General features: G+C 38.3%; 1 protein-coding gene across 1 annotated transcript in view; it reads left to right on the plus strand.

Moving 5' to 3' along the window:
• The first annotated feature begins 53 nt into the window (after positions 1–53).
• The window catches only part of RAP1GDS1 (RAP1, GTP-GDP dissociation stimulator 1), a 49,862-nt gene continuing 29,788 nt past the window's right edge, over positions 54–20,127 (plus strand). The window contains exons 1-3 of the mRNA XM_010142010.1: positions 54–75; positions 606–728; positions 5,395–5,520. Of these exons, the coding sequence (XP_010140312.1) occupies positions 54–75; positions 606–728; positions 5,395–5,520 (271 nt within the window). The remainder of the gene's footprint in view (positions 76–605; positions 729–5,394; positions 5,521–20,127) is intronic.

Genomic DNA, 20,127 nt, shown 5'->3' on the forward strand with positions numbered 1-20,127 from the left:
CTTTCCCTTCTACTGAGACTGTAACTGGAGCTACTGTAGCTTAGCAGAGTAACATGGAGGATATTCAAGCTGAGTGTAAGAGGAGTCTAGACCTCCTAGGCTAGGATCTAGATCCTCTAGACAGGGATCTGCTTAGCTCTCCTGCTTCTCCAGTTTCTGACTCCAACACTGCATTAAGCTTTGCCCTCAGCTGTAAGGACTTCCCCCATCATTCCTGAACTTTTCCAATAATTCATCACTTCAGAATACTGTTCCTAGATTTTTACGTAGTATTTCAGGCTGATGCATATCATTCCATAACCTTTAGCCTTTTTGCCAGTCTCTCCAGTAGCTTCCCTATATATGCATGAGTATGTATCTGTATTTACTTATATAACTCAGAGTCACCTTATAAAGATCAGTTGATGAGGAGTGGCAAAGTACCAAGTTCTGTGAGCATATCATATAAAATAAATACGATCAATAAAATAGCAGTTGGCTTCTTATATGGGAAAATAATTACTTTAATAATTACCTTTGAGAAGACCTAACTTCCCTTCTGCTTTTCTTTTTCTTCTACAAAACAAGCTGATGCACAAGTCATTTTTGTGTGATGTGTTTTTCAGATACGGAGACAAGTGAAAAAATCCAGAAAAGTGGAGTTCTTCAGGTGTTCGCGAATCTGTTGACGCCACAATCTTCCTGCACAGCAAAAGTAGCTAACATCATAGCGGAAGTAGCCAGAAATGGTGAGGTTTTCTACAAGAACTTTTCTGCTGGAACATCTTCAGTTTTTCACCTCACTTGTCAGTATGTTTTACTTCATTTATGTTTTCATTTTGTAGATTAGACACCTTTCATATTCCTCCCTTTCACTTTTTTGTTTTGTCAAATTTTGTTTCTCTACTTTCTAATACAATCAGACGAATATTTGGCTGCTGGATCTTTCATGCTGTTTACTTTTTAAGACAATCAAAGGTGTTAATTTTTGGGACAGAAATAGCATGCTGCTGGCTTTGTGAAATGCATATAGAAAAGAAAGATGTGCATCATTTGTGCATCCAGTTATACGTAGGTCACGTAGTTACAACAGTAGTTAAGGGATAGCAGATTGTTTGTTTGTTCTGAGATTTGTGATAACATTATTACCTTTATGAGGCCTTTGGTACCACACCAAAACCAGTTACTCCTACCTACAGAACATTACATGTGTTAGAGTAAGAGCCCAAGATCTCAAATGACAATCAGAGGTCTATTTTGCCATGTATTTTATACGTAGTCATATAATGTAGGAGATAATCTAAAACTACTTCATTTTTTTTTCCTTAGAAAGAATTATCTTAGAGCTCACTCGTTATGCTGCATACCCTGAGGTCAAAAAAATGGCCTCATCTCTGCAGGCAGGTGCTACTGGCAGACCTTGTGATGAGGGTAGAGGAGGTTTGTGGCTCACGTTTCTTCCTCCTTGACTTGCTGCCATCCCAGCCAAAGAGGCGCAGATTGCACTGAGGTCCGGCAGAGAAAAGTAGGACGCCTGTTAACTGCTGTCTGCATGCAAGTCAGGCAGCTCTATCTCTCTCCTGTAGACTCTCGTGTTGATGCCCCTTTAGAGAAGGGGCTACGTTATTGCTGACTGTTTCCGCATTCCCTTTCCACCTTTTCTTTGGAATCATAATGCTACAGCTTCTTACTGATAGCCCCTGTGTGACCTTGTCAACCCGATTCACTAATTTTGAGACAATGACATATATGGATATTCAGAAACAAATTAAACAAGAAAAGAAGATATACTTGGTTTGTTTTGTAAATTTTAAAAATTATTTTGATAAATAGCTAGTAAGAAATGTAAACAGAAAATTAAATTTAGAAGTATTTCAGAATTACAGAGATGCAATAAAAAAAAAATATATTTAGAATATTGCAGTTAACTGTGTATCCTCACAGTTAGTCCTTTTAGCTTCTAACTCAGAAGGGGGAAAGTTAAGAATAAAAACAATGTTCACAATAGCTTAACTGATTACTGTGCATTGTGTCCTGCAAGATATTCTTACAAAGCATTTTAGCCAGTATCTTTCAAATCTGAATTAATACATGAAATCTCTCAATAGTTTCTAATGTATGCTTTTCCCTGCCAGCTTTTAAATTGCTGTTACAAATACACCCTTCAGAAGAGCTGGCTTTTTACTTATTTCATCATGCAAAATAGCTTTTGTCTATTTCTTAGAGGTATTAGCACGTGTAGCTGGGACCTCTGGCAGGCAAAGTTAAAGTGAAGGTATTCAGAAGCTATTTAAGGTGCCTAGTGCTTTCAAGACCGAGATGAGCTGGATCTTTCTCTTTGAATTCTATCTCCATTGAAATAGTTGCTTAAGCAGGATAGCAAGGAACACCTAATTGAATTCTATTGTTTTCTTTGTCCTCTTATGTAAGAATATAAGTGTTTCAAGCTTATATTGAACCTTTTTTCAGCAAGCTTCAGGGCACTTTGAGACATTTGTCTTATTAGCATCCTAGAGATAATAGACATTAAACCCAGGCAATTAAACTGATTTCCCTGTGGTCATGCCGTGCAGCACTGGCAGAGCTGGGAGTGGTGCCTCTGACTGGGCTTTATGATAGAAGAGCATCTTTTTTCCCCCCCCCTTCTTGTTTTCCTTTCCTATTCCTCATCTGGTCCTGGTCCTCCACATGGACACATCTGATCACATCAGATCCCTCTACTTGCCTCAGTGGTTTTCTTGTGTTTCATCTCTTCCTTTTCACCTCTTTGTGCTCTTGCTCTATTTCACCTCTCCAGCTCACATGACTCTTCCTCCTCCCAACACAAGCTCGTGTTAGTCTTATCCCATTTTAAATATCCAAACATACAAAACTCCCTTTAGTCACTCTTGTCTCTCGAGCTACAGCCATTTCCCTTTCAACTGTGACCATACTGAAGGCTCAGGTGCACTTGCTATGTGGAGTTTCTTTCCCCAGTATGGAATTTGAACCCTCTTCTGAGGTCTTTGTCTCCTCTTCTTTGCCAGGTGTAGTAATGAGAACAGCATCTTCGTAATCTGCTATACTACAACACAATTACATTTGTCTTTCAAAATCTTGTGCTCCTTTGGTTTATGTTACTCTGTCCTCAATGCCTCTCCTCCTAAATTCTTCAGCAATTCTGCACTGTTTCCTTCAAAGGATCTGCTTCATTTCCCCACCACATTAATGGGAACTTCCTAAATTACTCTGTTCTTGATTACCTTCTCTTTCTTCTATTACTTCTTTGTAACATCACCTGCAGTTACCACATTTTTGTGGCTGTTTCACAGATCTATTTTGCTGTATACAGCACCATTTCTTTTATTTCTTGCTGTTGCATGACCTTGATAAATACAAGTTTGTTCAGCATATTGCCTAAATATTTTGCTGCTGAATGGGAGACTGAAAGCTTCTGCTCCCTCCAAATGGAGGGAGGGTGGAGGAAGGCTTTCTAACTCTTTTCCACCACATAAGCAAGAACCTAAACATAGAACAGACCGAGACCTCTCAATCCTTTAGGACAGAACAATTTCCATTTCCTCTCACAGACTGGGAAAACAAAACTAATCAAACTCAGATTTCTTTTTTTAATGATGTAGAGACTGTGGTAAATTAGTGACTGTAAAAGAAAGTGATGAAGGGAGAAGCTGAGGAGCAGAGAAGAGTTTTTATAGGCAATTAAGAGAGGAAGAGGCTGAGGGGACAGAGAAGAGAGAGGGAGGAACATAATACATTTAGCAAATAAATGTTGAAACTAAGATAAAAAAGTTACAAGGACATGGGAAGACCATTTTTAAAGAACAGATGTATCAGATGTATCAGTTCGTTGTGATAGATACCATCACCATTTATCACAGTATAGCATCTGTCCGCAGTTTTAAACTGTTACAGTAGGAAGGTGGGGCAGTTGTGCTGATTACTGTCTTCTGCTGGACCTGTGCAAGTGTATAGATAGATACTGCTGATTCTACTTCATCTTCTTGTGGATATATCAAAGTTTATCATCACATGAGGATTGCTTACCTCTGACAATTATTTCTTTAGCTAAAATAACAATGCAAGATTAACTACAAAAGAGAAGATTTTGTAGCTACAGAAACATCAGACGATATTGTAATAGGTGCAACAAAGATGTATTTGTACTTAAAGCACTGTATAAAATCTTTGAATTATTGGTGTGAGGGAACCTGTTGATCCAGAATCAGAAAAAATTTCTCTTTTTTTAATGAAGACTGTACACCCTGGTTCATTCTGTCTCATAAACGACTAAGTAACACAAAGGTAAAATGATTTTGGAAGATCCAACATGGTCTAGGATCAGGAAGAGACTAAATTTGCAATTTAGTGCAAATGAAAAATGTATTGACCTTTTGTCTCTTACAATGCTACATCTCTGAAGGGTGCTCTGTAGTAAACTATTGAGCAACACTATTGGTGATTGTGGTGGTTGCTTCTGTAATTTCTGTAAATTCCCTTGTAAATTGTAAATTCTGTAATTTCCCTTGTGAAATGTGCCGCACCGTGCCTGCCTAACTATATGCCTCCTTCAGGACACCAGTCCTTTATCTTGGACACCAGGATAATTCTCTAACTATGGCTTGCACGGATGTGAAATAATACTTGGGTTTTCTGTGACTGTGACATAGCAGGAAGGAAGGTCAAAGGCAGGGAGCTTCCCAGTGGATGGGTCCTCTAGTTTTCCTCCCATGGTGGGCATCAGTTAGGCTGTGGCAAGGTACAGGACTTTGGGCTCACATAATCTTTCCTGTATTTCTCATTCTTTCTTTTTCTCTTTCTTTCCTTACCTTTCAAATAAAAAGCCTGTTACTTAGCTGTAATTCCTTTTTAGAAGTTATTTATTTAAAGCAAAAGCTTTTCAGGAGGGCCTGAGAGTGGGGGGGGGGGGGGGGGGAGGGCCCCGTGTTAGAGCTGCAGGCGGTGAGTGCACAGAGTGTGTGTGCGTGTGGGGGGGGGGGGGGGGGGGGAAAAGCTCATTTTGGAGTAAGAATACTAATTTTAAGTCATATTTTATGTCATTTAGTAATTTTAATTCATGTTGAATTTGTTGGGATGGAGAAAAAGGTTGTGAATTCACTATTCTTTTCAGTTCTTCATTATGATGCCAAAAACAGGCTCAGTCTAAGCTACATTAAATTCGTTTCCATGGAAGTCAATTAAATACTCTTAATTTCTTCTAAATTAACAAGTAATGGAAAGAACATAAGACCAAATCCTGACTTGGGCTTATTCTTTAAAAATTTGCATGAGAACTTACATTGTTTGCCTACGCTTTTGCTTATTCTCACAAAAGGCCCAGTTGCAATGCCAGTGTAACGTGAATGGATGAAACTGAAAATAGCTGGCTTGCTTCAACAGGCTTTGCCTTATTTGCAGAATTTATGCGGAACCCATGTGTGGACGCTGGGTTGATCCCTCCTTTGGTGCAGCTGTTGAACTGCAAAGATCAGGAAGTATTGCTTCAAACAGGACGTGCCCTGGGCAATATATGCTACGACAGCCGTGAGTGTTGAAACATGCCATTCTTTTGCAGATGCTCTTGTAGGAGGGAGGGGAATGTTTTCATGTTCTGTATGTTGCGTATTGGGGGTCATTTTCTTCTCTTCTTGATTTGTATTTACCACTTGACTGATCTGATTTTATGGGACAATTGAAAGTCACACTTGCATTATGTTTTTGTGACAGATTAAAAAAAAATGTTTCAATATCTTGGTACAACTGGATATAAGTATGCAAATGAATTGTGATCCTGGATTTGGTTTTTTTAAACATAATTAGATAGATTTTCAAAGAGCAGGCGTTACATACACAGAGGCCTGAATAGTTAATTTTTCCTCAAACAGAATGTCTCAGAAGGGAACAGACAACATATTCTACCAGTCTGAAAGCTGTGCAGAGCTGTATATGTGGCTGAAATCATGCCTGGGCTGTGGTTCTAATTCTCAGAATTCTTACGTGGCCAATCAAGTGCTCCGAGGTTGCATATTGGTATTTTTGGTAGTCAGAGGTTATGGGGGAGGGAGCTTGGCAAGTTTTTTTTTTATCAGGGCGATTAATTTTGCACTGCCAAGCAATTGTGTTTTGAAATGCAGTTGTGCCTCCATGTGCCGATTACATGCATGGATATGTCATTTGCAGGCAAATAGTGGCTGTAGTGTTTTGAAAATGCAGCCTCATTATCCCTTTAAATATTTTGATAAAAGCCAGTACATGATAAATACGGTACAGAAGCTGGGACGCCAGGAATGTCTTTCTGTGCACATAGAAGCCTACAGATGTCTGCAGATGGGAAGTGAGATGAAATTGTAAAAGCATTTTGTTATCTTGGGATTTAGTGCCTTTTTTCATATGGGAAGAAATTTTCTTTGTACTATGTGTTGCATTTACTAAAAGTTTTGCTGTTCTAAATACTGTATGTTGAAAAAACTGAATCATTAGTAGCCTTTCTCCTTCCTTCTTTTTCTCATCCTAGTTTGGAAGTTTACATTTTATATTGTTTTATATTACTTTGCCTTGACCTCAGGAAAGTTAATCAGGTTTTCCACGGTGGTATTTCCATTTACAGACAACTACTGCTTGAGGATGTTAATGTATAATTAATTCTTCTGTTTAGGATTTTCTTTAGGGTGACCAATCAACTGAACAGCTGCTTCCCTTGGAAACTTCAAGTAGAAGCTGTTGAGCTTTCTATAACATAATTTATTTACTATATTTTATTTCAGGGTTTTATAAGATACAAAGTTTACTCCCAGCTGGCACTGGTTTATTTCATATAAATAAAATCTACAAAGCTATTCCTGTCATTGTTGTTCAGCCCACATATTTTCATGAAATACAATGAGTATACACAAAAATGGTTTTGTAGTATCAGGTATTGTGGACTATTGCTGGCTTTTATAGTGCAGGATTTATCCAGCACAGAAAAGCTGTATTAGATGCCTCGTGTTGCCCTTCTGTGGAGCAAAGCTGGCACTGATAATATCTACAGAAAGCAGTGCTGTGTTCTGTATGCCACATGCTGCTGTTCTCCTGTGGGAGGACAGTCACTGCTTTCTCTTTGTATTTGAGTAAGATTCATGAGTACAGTGCAATAAAATGTCACAAAAATCAAGATTAGCATCCTGAATTTGAGGAAAACAGGCTACTTACGGTGCTTACTTATCACATTCAACCTACCTATCTGACTTTTTTTTCTATTTATTTATGTTACCTTAATGTGGTTAGTAATCACATAATGTGGTTATGTACCCTGTCCTAAATTCTTATTTAGAACGAATACTTTCAATATGCTCATTACTATAAAATTTAATATATTTTCAGTTATGACTATTGCTTTTCCCTAACAGAGAGCTTTGAAATATAATAAAGACAAGGTGTGGAGGCCAGTAGTTCCAATTAAAACTGCTGAAAAAAGACTATGTATTGCTAGTCGTCATCTTTTCAATTGAGATAAAAGCAGCTCTTTCTGATAACTGGTACTCATATAGGAACTTGAAATAATCAGTAACTGTATTTTACTACATACATGAGCATTTTTTCACTTCTGCTGCCCATGTAGTTAAAACATGTAACTTCTCCTGTAATTATAATGTTATAAATCTCCTAGTAATGAAAATCAATGTTAGGCTGAAATTACGAAATCAAGCTTGTACTGAATGGCTTGTAGCAACATTTCTATGTATTGAAAGCCCCAGTTATCCTGTATTTCATCCCAGCAAGCATGCATCACTTTGCTTAGTGGCAGTTTGTGTGAAAAGGAGTTAATCAGGTCTCCATTTCTGAGAGAAGTCTGTGGGGTGCAGCATGAAACTTCTAGGACAAATTACTTTTTCTACAGGGAAGGACACTTAAAAGTGGCCTTGCAGAGGAGAATGATTTTTTTCCTGATTAAATGAAAACGGCAGTGATTTCTCAGAGTTCACAGGTCCCAGAGTTGCTGCATGAAGGCAAAACCATTTCCACGTAAGTTCAGGAAGCCAGAGACCTTACTGAACCGATTCATCTCCTTACAGAAAACATGAAATGAAATGCTGTTGACCTACTGATGGAGTTTCTTCTCTATTAAGTTAAGTTGGAGGTACACATGCACAGTGTTATTGTCTGAGTACTCATCAGTGTTAGCCCCATAACATGAAAGAATTAAATGCATTTCATAAACAATTAAAGAGTGGGGAAAAGCAGGTCAAATTTATCCCAAGCAGTCCTTGAGAGCATTCTTCTTAAAGTGTTTATGTTGTGGAGACAACTTTATTGTATGAGTCTCTGAACATCAAGAATACAGGCAAATATAATTGCAAAGCAGAGCTGAAGGAAGCTTTGTTAGTACTGATGAGAATTCTAGTCTTCTGTGCAAAAATGAAAGAAATGATTGAGACAGCCAAAAAGATTTCACGTCAGAAGCAATGAATTTAATTGCAATACACAGACTGTTCAGTACTGTCCTACAATTTAAGAACAGATACTTTACTGCATGTTCTTGTACAGACTGTAATTGTTCTACATGTTTTATCTAGTAAACGCCACATACACTTACTTCAGCTCTCAAATTTTTGTCAAGGCAGAAAGCACAAAGCAAAGAAATGAAGACGTAATTGCTCCTCCCATCCCTCTTGCTTTCTCCCCCACTATACCTGCAGCCTATACCAAGTACAGCTGCTTGTACTTCCATATCCCCAGTCAATGGGCTCCTCAGCCTCACACAGGGACGTAATTTTGTCTGAACTCGTACTAGATGCAAAGCTCCTGGCCCACTCATTCCTTTCAATCACCAGTTATGTTAGGGTTTTTTGCTCATAATCAAAGGTAAATTTTTAGGCATTATCTAGTCAGAACATAAGACCTTTCCTTCTATCTATCTGTGTCACCACTGTATCTATGAATCAAACTCTAGCTACTTTTTTACTGTCTGTTTTCCTTGCTATTTTCCCCAGGGCTGTTTCTTTAGTAAGTTTGTTCATTTAGGACTATTAGAAATGTACAGAGGTTACAGACTGACAGGGCATACCTCCAAAACTAAGTTCCCCCTGCAACTTGGTTCCACATGCAACATGAAGTTCTCATCTCCATTGCTCAAGAAAAGTTAAGTTTAACATGACGTGGTTCTTGCTAAATAAAGCAATGTCTTAAGGCAGAGCAGAATGGTTAATTGTGCCATAGATAAAGCCTAAAATTTGCTACCATCAGTTGTGGCAAGTGGGATATGTAGTTAAAGAAAAAACAAAATTATGCAAACTACTGCTTGCAATTGATAGCTTCATGAACAACCTGATGGCTAGTACACTCCTCAGCTCTCTCTGCTGGCTTCTTTCCCAGTAGACTGGGAAGACTCTGGTGACTTGAATTACGTGGCAAGTTGAGTGCTTGGGAGACAGAGAGGCTGAAACCACGGTCTTCAAGTTAGGCCTGCCTTCTTGCAAGACCCACTTGAGAATGTGGGAGAAAGACAAAACCTGTGTGTACTCAGGTCTCTGCCCTGCTCTGACACACCACACCCCATTTGTATAGATGATGAAAGCTCAGGGGAAACAGATAAATTTTAGTCAGGAATTCTCATGAAGATGATACTGTATTAAAATAGTAGTATTTTCTTAGCTTCTAGGTACTAGCCTCACGGTATTTTTTAATCATTAAGTTTGTGATGCACACGCTATCTTAAACTCGTGGTCTTTCCACAGGTAGTTTGTAACACACTTCAGTTTTGAACTGATTGACAAACTATATTCCAATGTTCCTATATAGCATTGAGCACACTGTAGAAGCTATCATAATTATACTATAAAAGTGGTAATTGTAAGAGGAAGCAAAAGGCTGGGATATTTAGAGCCTGATTCAGCAGCCGTACGGACTTGAGGGAGTCATTCTGATTGACTTCCATCGAGATTGGAGTACAATCTTACCCAAAATTATTAGAACGTAATTCCTTCTTGCTGTTCAGAGCATGCACATGTTCTGAAAGCTATCAAAGGGAAATAAACTCTCCATGTATCTTGTAAGGAAAATGAAAATTTTCCCATTCTGCCCTTCCATAATATTCATATTAGTGGTAGTGCTTAGAGACCTCCTTGGGGAATCTCAAAGCTACTGGGTTTTGCACCCATTCACAACCTTGTTTCTTCATGAAACCACCAATCTGGGTACATGTTCTTACCAACCATACTTCATGATATAAACAGCTATAGAATTGGAAAGAAACAAACCACCAACTCATTCTGTAAAGTCTCTCCTCTGACAGTTTCTTTACTACCTTTTTCTGCAGGAAACTTACTTACTGTATCCTTTTCTCATGTCCCAAGCTGTACATTTCTTTGTTATCTATCTATGTATTGATGGCAAAACTCCTTGCTGAATTTCAGCAAGGTGGCCTTTCACATAGACCCAAGTCTCTCTTGATCCCAGCCTTAACGTCAGACCATGGACATTATACCACTTCTTGTTTAAAAAAAGACTTTAGGTGTGCTATTAAATTCTGTGTACTCAACTGCCCATCCTATAAGGATGTACAGAGCTCTTGCAAGAGGCTAAGTATAATAGTAAGGAACTACACTGTTGTACAGTTAATGAGATAAAGTTAATTTCAGGATCTAAAGCAGAAAACCAGATGCTTAAGAATGAAACATACTGGAAAGAAGCCAAATTTACTTTTCTTCGAAAAATGGTATAACCTTTCTCCGTGCCATATGGAAAACCAGCAGAATTCTAGAACACAACTGGTGTTGATAATGGCACACAACTGGCTAATCATTTTTATGAAGGTCACCCGATTCATGCAGCCAGGCAGCATCTTATCACAACCACTGCAGTCATGCAAGTGCCACCTACTAAGCTGTTTCCCAAGAAATACCATGAAATTGAGACCAGAGGCACTAACTTGTTGCTTGAAAACTGACTGTATAGAACAGCTTGCAGAGAATTAAAATTCTAGTTTTTAATTGTGCAGTAATAGTGTTTTACCCTTAGACCCATCCCCTCTGACACGTTAGAAAACTATAGCATTTTAAAGTTAGAAGTTCTTGATAAAGCAGTATTTTTTTCCAAGTGTCTGCAGCACAAGTATTGCATCAGCTAGGGACTAAGCATACCATATGCATGCCAACATATACTTTCACAGTATTATTTAGTACTTATCAGCAATTAATCACAAATGTTCTTGGGAAACTGTTAAACAATATTATTGTAGTTTACTTATTTTATAGCTGGCCTAAATGGAATCAGAATTATGAAGAAGGGAACTTTCCTAGAGCATCAGAAAGAGCCATTTGAGAGATTATATGAAAAACATGAATTCTCATTCTCAGGCTATTACTCTTTTTAAAATTTACAACCTAAATATTAACTCTACTGAAACAAGTGAGAAGATTCTCATGACTTAAACCAAAACTTAACAGAAGCCCTTTAAATAAAAGAACTGAACCCAAATAGCTATAAATTTGCAACTTTTCTTTAAGATGAAGATATGAGGCCTAATTTTCTGATTGTTTTAAAGCATATCAGGATGATAGGTCCTGCTTATTTTCTGCAGTACAAATATTTTTCCTTTTCCTGTTTTTTTCCAGGAAGATTATTTCAATAAGCAGAATAAATAGGTCAGAACTCTGTCAGTACAGGTACAAAGAAAATACAATCTAAGACACAAAGCATGTTTCTTCTGATTCATTACTTTCTCCCCCTCCAGCATTTCATTCACGGCATGTAAAGTTTGTGTATTGCTCATATTCCAACAGGCTCAGAGACATCTGCTTAATTTACAGTCAAAGTAGAAGCCACAGGCAGCAAGGAAATGAGAAGAGGGAAGAAAAAAAAAAAAAAAAGAGAAAGAAAGAGATGGAAGGTGTTTCCAGGGTCTTAAAGAAGGTCTTGAGCAGACTTGGAAAGAAGTCCTGCTTTATTCACTAGATGATGTTGCTGCCACCCTAAAAGCAAGTTATGGATTCAAAATTTAAGGACTGAGCTATTTCTTCATACTTCCAAGTTAGTTAAACAAAATACGAAAGACAAAAACTTGGAAGTCCTCTAACGTTTATGAAGACTAAAAAAGTAAAATAATAACGTAGTTTATAATTCTGCACTCTGGCACCATGCATATATTGTACAGGCCAAGCCTTTTGGTTGTTTACGTGATAGCTACACAGACATCTGCTTTTATACAGCATTTCATACAGTGCAAGAACAGCCCAGAGATAGCAGACAACACGCAAACCACCTAAATTCAGTTACTTTTGTTGTATTCATATCTAAGGAACCCTGTGCAACTCCCAGAAACATAACTTGGACATTATTGGCAAAGAAGTATATTAGTAAAATCTATCCCTTAATGCAGTGAAGCTCTTGAATGTCTCAGCCAGGTGACCAGGACTCTTGTTTACTTAGAGCGTTTTAATGAGACTGTATGTATGCTCATACAATCAAGAGACAGTGCCCATCAGAGGAAGTTACAGACTAAGTATTTGGTAAAAGGTGGTGAGGAAAGAGTTAGGTAAAACTACAGATATAATAGCAAGATAGATAGTTAGTATTAGCAATAACAAAGCTGTGTTCCTGTCACATGAGGTGTCGGTGTGTATGAACAAACTTGGTCTGTAAGCTTCCTTGATCCTGACACTTCCGTGTGTGTGGTTAGTAGTCCAGCCAGCAGAATGGCCTGAAGAGTCAGAGGAGTGGATGCTTTGAATACCCTATCTACAACAGCGTTTACATCTCCCTGAAAAAGAGTTGCTTACCTGAGACAATGTCCAGTTTATCAACCACATCTTGGCACTTACTGGCCTCTTGAGTGCGGGCTCTTCTGTAGTCCTGTATGGTATGTAGGTTGTAGCCCTCCAGTCAAATCAGTGGGTTGCCTTCTGCTAATGATGTAAAGGATTTCCTAAAACAAACCACTGGTCTTTCTCAGGCTGTATACTGCAGCCTTTCAGATACAAGAAGCTTCTCTAGGTCAGCTCCTCCGTGCAGGCTGCACACTAACAAGGACCAGAGCACGCACTGCTGCGTGGAATTGCTTTGGAAGGCCAGGTCCTCTCGCTCCCCCTAACCTTCATGATTTGGGGCAAGAATAAGACTGACCCCCAAATCTGAGACTCACCCCAGCTTTTCCTAGATCCCAGGGCCAATTTTGACTTTCTTACTTCTCTGAATTATTTTCCTTCTTCTCAGGGCCTATTAGAATCCACAAATGGATTTATGATGCTTTATGATTTTTTTTGTTTATTTATTTGTTTCATTCCATTTGTGGTTTCTTGTGCTTTTCCCAATGTACTCCAAATCCCCATGAGTCCCACACTTTCTGAAACTGCTCCTCTGACTGCTTTGGTGGAGTCTCACAGCTCCTTTGAGCTCCTTCGAGCTCCTTCAGGCTAGCAGTACCACTCTTAAACAAATCCAGGCTAAGCCTCTTGCCAAGCTCCTTTCAGCAGCACCCGGCAGAATGCCCTTGTTCTGCACCAGACTGTGACCATGCCATGCTCAGTTCACACCCTTGTTCTTGAAGAGTTTGAAGCTGAAAGACAACATTGCACTTTAGAACTTGTACTCCCAGGCCTTAATTAATTGCTGTGTGCAGGGTTATTCTGTTAATAGCATGAGTTGCTATAAATATCTATTTATCAGTGTAGAAAAACTGCCTGATGTTTTACTGTATAATTGGATTCCATTATTTATTTCATGCTGTATGAAGTAATAAGCATAGGCTGGCTTCAGCTCTGACTTGTGCTCTCATAAACCTGGAGTAATTTGTTTGACTGTAATTACTAAGGAGTTGCATAGAGTTATAAAATCAACTGAAGAATCTCCCGCTACATTCAACTTTGAGGGCCTTTACCTGAATTTTATGTATGTGGTAGAACTACTTCTTACTGGTTGGCTTTATTTTCAAATGAAATTCAGTAGTGAAAATTATTACACTTTAAAATCTCCTTGGAATCCAGAAGAAATGACCTGCCAATACTGAGACTAGTAGTATTTTATGTCTTGTTGCTGATAAACACTTCTCTGCCGTTACATTGAAATCTCAAGTACACTAGTAGGATTTGACTGGAAGTGAAGTATTAAAAAGTCTTGAACAGCAAGCTCATCATTATTCTTGTGTGAAATCAGAAACATAGGATTTTTTCTCATATGTATCTGACATAAGAGGAATATGAGTAAGCAAATCTTACTGGAATTAAATTGTGGGGCTGAATCTGTCTTGCATTCGGTTGCTGCCTCAGGATAACATTGAGGAGACTGCAATATTGGCACATTTACCTCTCTGTCCCTTCGAAGGTTCTGCCAAACTGTAGAGAAAAGCAATCCCACTATACTCGTGAGACAAATTAGGGCTTGTTGGCATTGATATCCTTTGGTTTACACATTGAACATATTACAAAGAGTCTACAAAAAATACCCCTAGATCTCCATTTGGATACAACATTTAAAAATTGTATTTGTCAGAATAAAACAGATGCATAAGAGGGCCAGTACGCTGCTGCATCTGTTGTTATTAGCCAGCAAATACACTGACTACACCAGCGGTGTCAAGATCAATGCTACATATTTTCAGTCCTTGAAGGCGTGTATTAAAAGACAGCATTCTGTTAGCATTTCTAGTTTACTGTTCATATATTTACTATTTTAGCAATAATTTCTAAAAGAATAACTTACATGACAATACTTTCAATGCAGCTGGAGTTAGGGCTAAGAATAATCGCCAGCAATTTCAGATGAACTGATTACAAGACTTTTCTGTTTATCTCTGAAGCAAGTATGACTAATTAAAGATTATTTTTTTGTCATAAAGCAAAAATTTTAAGGCTGTAATGATTGATTTTAATCAATAAGCAAATAAAGCAAAACTGTACTACTGGGAATCAGAGTCTTCTAATTCATAAAGGAATTAAATAAGGGGAAAGGAATTTTCAATACGAGACAGAGCAATCCCAAAAATTGTTTTTCAAAGTATTAAAACATAAATCTCAAAATACAGTATTGCTGTGTCCCATCTCTTGTAGACAAGCGCACAGAAGATGTGGAAAAAGCAGCAAACAGTAATAGTGCAATATAATTACATGAAGGTGACTTTCCTTGAAAAAATAAAACTAATGCACTGCTGCTCTGTGTTCTGTAACAGGGTTGTAGTCTGTAGTCTTGAAGTCAAAGAGCTGGCAGGGTCCAGAATGCAGTGATTTAAAAGCATATGCAGACAGTTGGAAGATAAAAGTAAGGCCAAATATTAAAACTGGTTGACAGCATCGCATTCAAAGTTTTAACTTTACAGTGTTCAGATAGGTGGTGGGGGGGAGAAATGGTAAGCTCCAGTTTATATAAAGTGGCAAAGTTCTTCCTAATGTCTACATAGATAATGTGGGTTACACTAGCTAAGGGTTTGGCCCTAACAGTGTTTTTTGAATATTTTCTCTTTCTATTTTCTTAAGAAGAGAGAAAACCTGTAAAGCAGGACCTTTCTTCCTTTGGAGTTCTGCTCCTGATGCTTTTTCCCCACACGTGATCATAATTTTCTGTATGTCACATCATAATTTCCTCTGCAGCAGCCAGTTTGATATCACAGAAGATTGACTTCAGGTGAAAGAATAAGCAGCAGAAGCAGATGAATGCAAAGAGGACCTAATTAAAAAATAGAGGAAAATAAAAATAGAACATGTAGAAAGAAATATTTTTCCCACACACCCCCATCCCACCACCTTGGGCTATTGTAAATTAGTTCATCTTTAAAAAAATATGTATTAAGAAAAAACGTTATCCATAAAGCACTGGTCTACCATGAGCAATGTTTTGGTCAAAAGGAATGCAGCATTGTAGCCAAATGAAATATTTTCTTTTCCATATTACCAAAAGCTGCTGTCTTGGTGGCTTGGTTTATGCAAATCAGGAACCTTGATTATACAAATCAGTCTTTCCCTTACCAACTTGCACCATTTATACCAGTATAACTATTTACACCAGCAAAATTTGTAGAAATGAATCAGAGAAAGGAGAATTCAGGTTTCCAGTTGCAAGACAAAACCAGAACATTCTGAAGTACAAATCTTAAATTTGAAGCCTGTCCTGAGTTAGAACAAAACTAATTCTCCTTTCAGTGATTTCACTTTCCAGCTCAGTCTCTTCTAACTACCTGCACTGTCTGAAGTTAACGGCATATTTTTGCAGACAGTGTCTGCTTCTAGCAGTGACAGCACTTGATGTTTACAGTCACTGCCAGGGACTGGTGTGCAGAAAGCCTCTGGCTTACACTTGCTCCTGTGCAGACCCAGGTCACTGCTCAATCCTGTGTGCCACGGTGGGGGTGCAGTAAGTGAGAGGCTGCAGCTGTGGGGAGGAGTGGACAGGACAGGTGACCCTAAAGGTGACAAGGTGTTCCATCCCATAGACATCATATTGACTATAAAGCTGAGGGATCACAAGGGTCAAGCTCTCTTCTTCAGTGGCCGGTAACCGAAGAGGGCTCTGTCCATTCTGCCTTCGATCCAAATCCATGCATTCCTGAATCCAGTTCCAGAATCCCGCTCCTGAATTCAGTCCATCTGCCACTGAGGCCAGTCTGGGACTTCCCCAGTGCCTGCCCACAGCATCAGTGGTGATGGTGATGTAATTGCCTGGGGTGGGGGGTAGGTTCAATATTGAGTTTATATATATTTGTACATAATTCATTTTATTATTGTTACTATTTTCATTTAAGCAGTTTTAGTCTCTCCCTTATTCCCTTTCACTTCCCCTTTGGGAAGGGAGAGGGGTTAATAGGGAGCATCTGTCATTGGTTAGTGGCAGGGCCGCCCTGATCCTTGACAGACCTGGAAAGACGAAATGCTGTCAAATAGTTTCCTAGCTGATTAACTGAGAAATTACTACATTTTTGAAGCCTACATTATAACAACAGAGTAACTTGTGATTTCTAGTAGTTTTTAAAGGTTGAATCCATTTTATGCATTTTGAGTATGCAAACCAATATAGGGCCCCTTACTGAGAAACATCATTACATATGGAGTTGTATGTAAAACACAAAATTCACATTTCAGAATGAAGATACAGCAACAAAGACTTAGCAAAGAACTGTTTGGAAAGCAGTGCCACTGCAGACATCACGATGTAAAGATACGATAGGCAAAGATAATACAGACTGTTCATACCTTACCTTTTTTGTCAGGGGAAATAAAAAAAAAAGGATAAGCTTTCAAACAACCGTTCAGTACCTAGCTTCCATGCTTTTGCTTAGATGTTATTTAACTAGCTATGATGCCGTCATCACCAGAATCATAGATACCTACCTAATTTTTACCAGCCTGTGGGTTTACTCACCATATACACACTTAAATAACAGTGTGTATCTTTGCAGGACCAGGATCGTTTCTGAAGTACAAATGAATTACTAATTGTAGTTTGAATATTAGATAAAAGTTAGGAATAATGGAGGAACCAGATCAATATATTTTAGAACTTAATTTAAAAAATCACGAAGATTTTTTAAACACAGGTTTTTAGAACTGTCTGAAACTGGTTTTTTTCTTGTAAAGACACAACTCTATATCCTAATAGAACATTAATAACAAATGGTTTGGCCCCAATCTGTATGAGATGCATGTGCTTCTTCAGTGTCACTTGGATTGCCAGAGCTTAAACTTTATATTAAAAAAGGGCCCGGTTTGAAAACAACAAAGCTAGTTTAAGAGCGCTAGGTGAGCTATTGGCAAAAATATTTTCTGATATCTGCCTGTGCTATGACACAGCACTATGCCTGATGTAACTATTTTCAGAAATAATAAGCTTACAAATGGTGATAAAAATCAAAGTATTGGTGCATGTGTTTTAGAAATAACTCACGTGCTTTACGTTGTTTTCATACTTGAAGCTGCCACTTCAATTCTTTTTTCTTGTTAACCTTTTATGACTTAGTGATTTGGTTTAGGGTGTATAAAACTGATGAAGAAAACTCAAGGAGAAATTATGCAAACGCATCTTGGGAAAAGCAAATTGAAACTGCTCAGGTGCTACACTCAAAAGACCTACCAGTCCTATGCACTAAAAACCAAAACTGGTCTTTGACTTGGGCACCCGTTGGAGCAGGCATAGCTGAGCCACAGGGAAATTTGCCAAGACTGTTCATAGGTGGAATGTGAGCAGTCAGTACTTTCATAATCCATATCAAAACCCAGTTTTACATAAAACTGCTGTGAACAACTCGTGATAAGAGAAAGAGACTGTACTAATTCTCAGAGATGGTTGCATGGCATTGGGCTAAAGAACAGTGTGAAAGTAATAACTCATTTTGGAATAGATCTTGCTGCACATTTCACAGGAAAAAAGAAATCCCTCTGGTCTTTTGGGTTATTTAAACATCTCTAAACAGTATTATGTGTACTTAAAAAAAAAGCTATACAACAGCATTGCCCTTTGTGAGCTGCAGTGAAACATTTTAATGCAGAAATGTGAATGCTCTCATTAAACTGTTAAATCACTGATGTCTTAGGAATAGCAAATGTTTATTTAAAAAGGTCACAGGAAAAAATTTCAACAGAGATTCTGGGATGCTGGAAGCACGTTAAGTGTGGGAGTTCATAGAGCTGCCGAACTGCAAAGTAATAGTTGGATTGAGAACAAGACACGGCAACATGCTGTAGTCTTGTTTTGACTGTAAATGATTTGGAGATTGGTGAGTATTCTTGTGTGCAAAATCTGTTTCTTAGCGACGGAGTAGGAGAAGCGAGTTGGTAATAAGTACATGGAGCACTCTGAGTCAGAAATATGCTTTTTGCTTGGGGATGCAACAGGGTGCCATAGCCTGAACTATGGGTAGTCAGGACCTTCAGCATTTTCCACCTACGTCTGGTACAGCATTCTTTGTTGCCCTGCACTAATGAGCTGAGTTAATCCTCTTGGGCATAATAAGGCAGCAACAGGAGATCCTAATTATAGCACTAGCCCAGGTCTGTTCTTCACCCAGCTGCCGAGGGCAGAGAAGCAGCTATGCAGGGTGAGCTCTAGCATGGGAATGAGGTAGAGCCACAAACTCAGTAAAGCATCACTTTTACGAATCTACCAGCCTATGTAGTTACATCAAAGTCTGGCACTTACAGCCACCACCTACTTTGGGAGGGATCCCCGAGTTCATTTTACCCTAGCTTTTTGAGTATGCTATAGAGACAGAGACACGTTTCTTGGAGTGAGATTTATTTCCAAATCTTTCTGCCTTACTTTTGCTGTCTGTACAGTGGAAGCTGGTATCTGTCTATCTACCTAACAAAAATACTGTGTGGATAATAACTTTGTCATGTATTTGAAATGAGACACTATTATGTACTTAAAGATACAGTAGGGTTTTTTATATAATCTCTCTGACAAATCCTAAAGAATGGAAGCAAAAGGATACATGATTTTCATTTATTGTAAGATACTATGACACAATTATTTCCAGTGGAGTTGTGCCAAATTCCATCCAGGTAAGGAACTTGGCTTATAACTGTTTTTTGGTTTTTTAACCCTTGCTTCCAAACCCTTACCTGACGCTACCTTTATATTATTCTTTCCTACATAATTTATATGCAGTTCAATATCAAGACACTGGAACAAACTTGATACCTGGTTCTTATCTCAAAGTTAATTTTATCATGGTTTTAGTTGGTTGATTTCAATTGCATTATAGTAATTTGAGGGCCACATTCAGTCCATCTGATCAAGAATCAGTGATTCAGTTTCATTTTGCATACCTGGTTTGACTCACAAAACAGGTGAGTCAAATACAAAGTCTTGAATTTGCATAACTTTTGTAATAAAAAAGCCCAGAAGAGGACACATAAAACAGGATGCTGGAATATCCAGCCAAGTTTGTTTTCTCTGCTGATTTGGTAAATGTAAGTACTGAATCTGAACACCTGATTGTGTTGTCTCACTATATTTTCGTGTAGGATGTCCTTTCATTTCAGCATTATGCCTACATTTGTCACAGCATCAAGAATGTGAGAAATTTGTTTCTATTATATTTCTCCTTTTTCAAAATGGAATAGATACCTGCAGTGAAGCAGAGTCCCCCGATGTCCTGATTATGTCCAAGGTAGACACAGTCATGGCAGCGATATTTTTCCTCTGTTGCACGTATCTCAGTTATTCTGCAAAACACTTACTACTTTG

The sequence above is a fragment of the Buceros rhinoceros genome, unplaced genomic scaffold, assembly GCF_000710305.1.
Source record: "Buceros rhinoceros silvestris isolate BGI_N320 unplaced genomic scaffold, ASM71030v1 scaffold17048, whole genome shotgun sequence".
NCBI lineage: Eukaryota > Metazoa > Chordata > Aves > Bucerotiformes > Bucerotidae > Buceros > Buceros rhinoceros.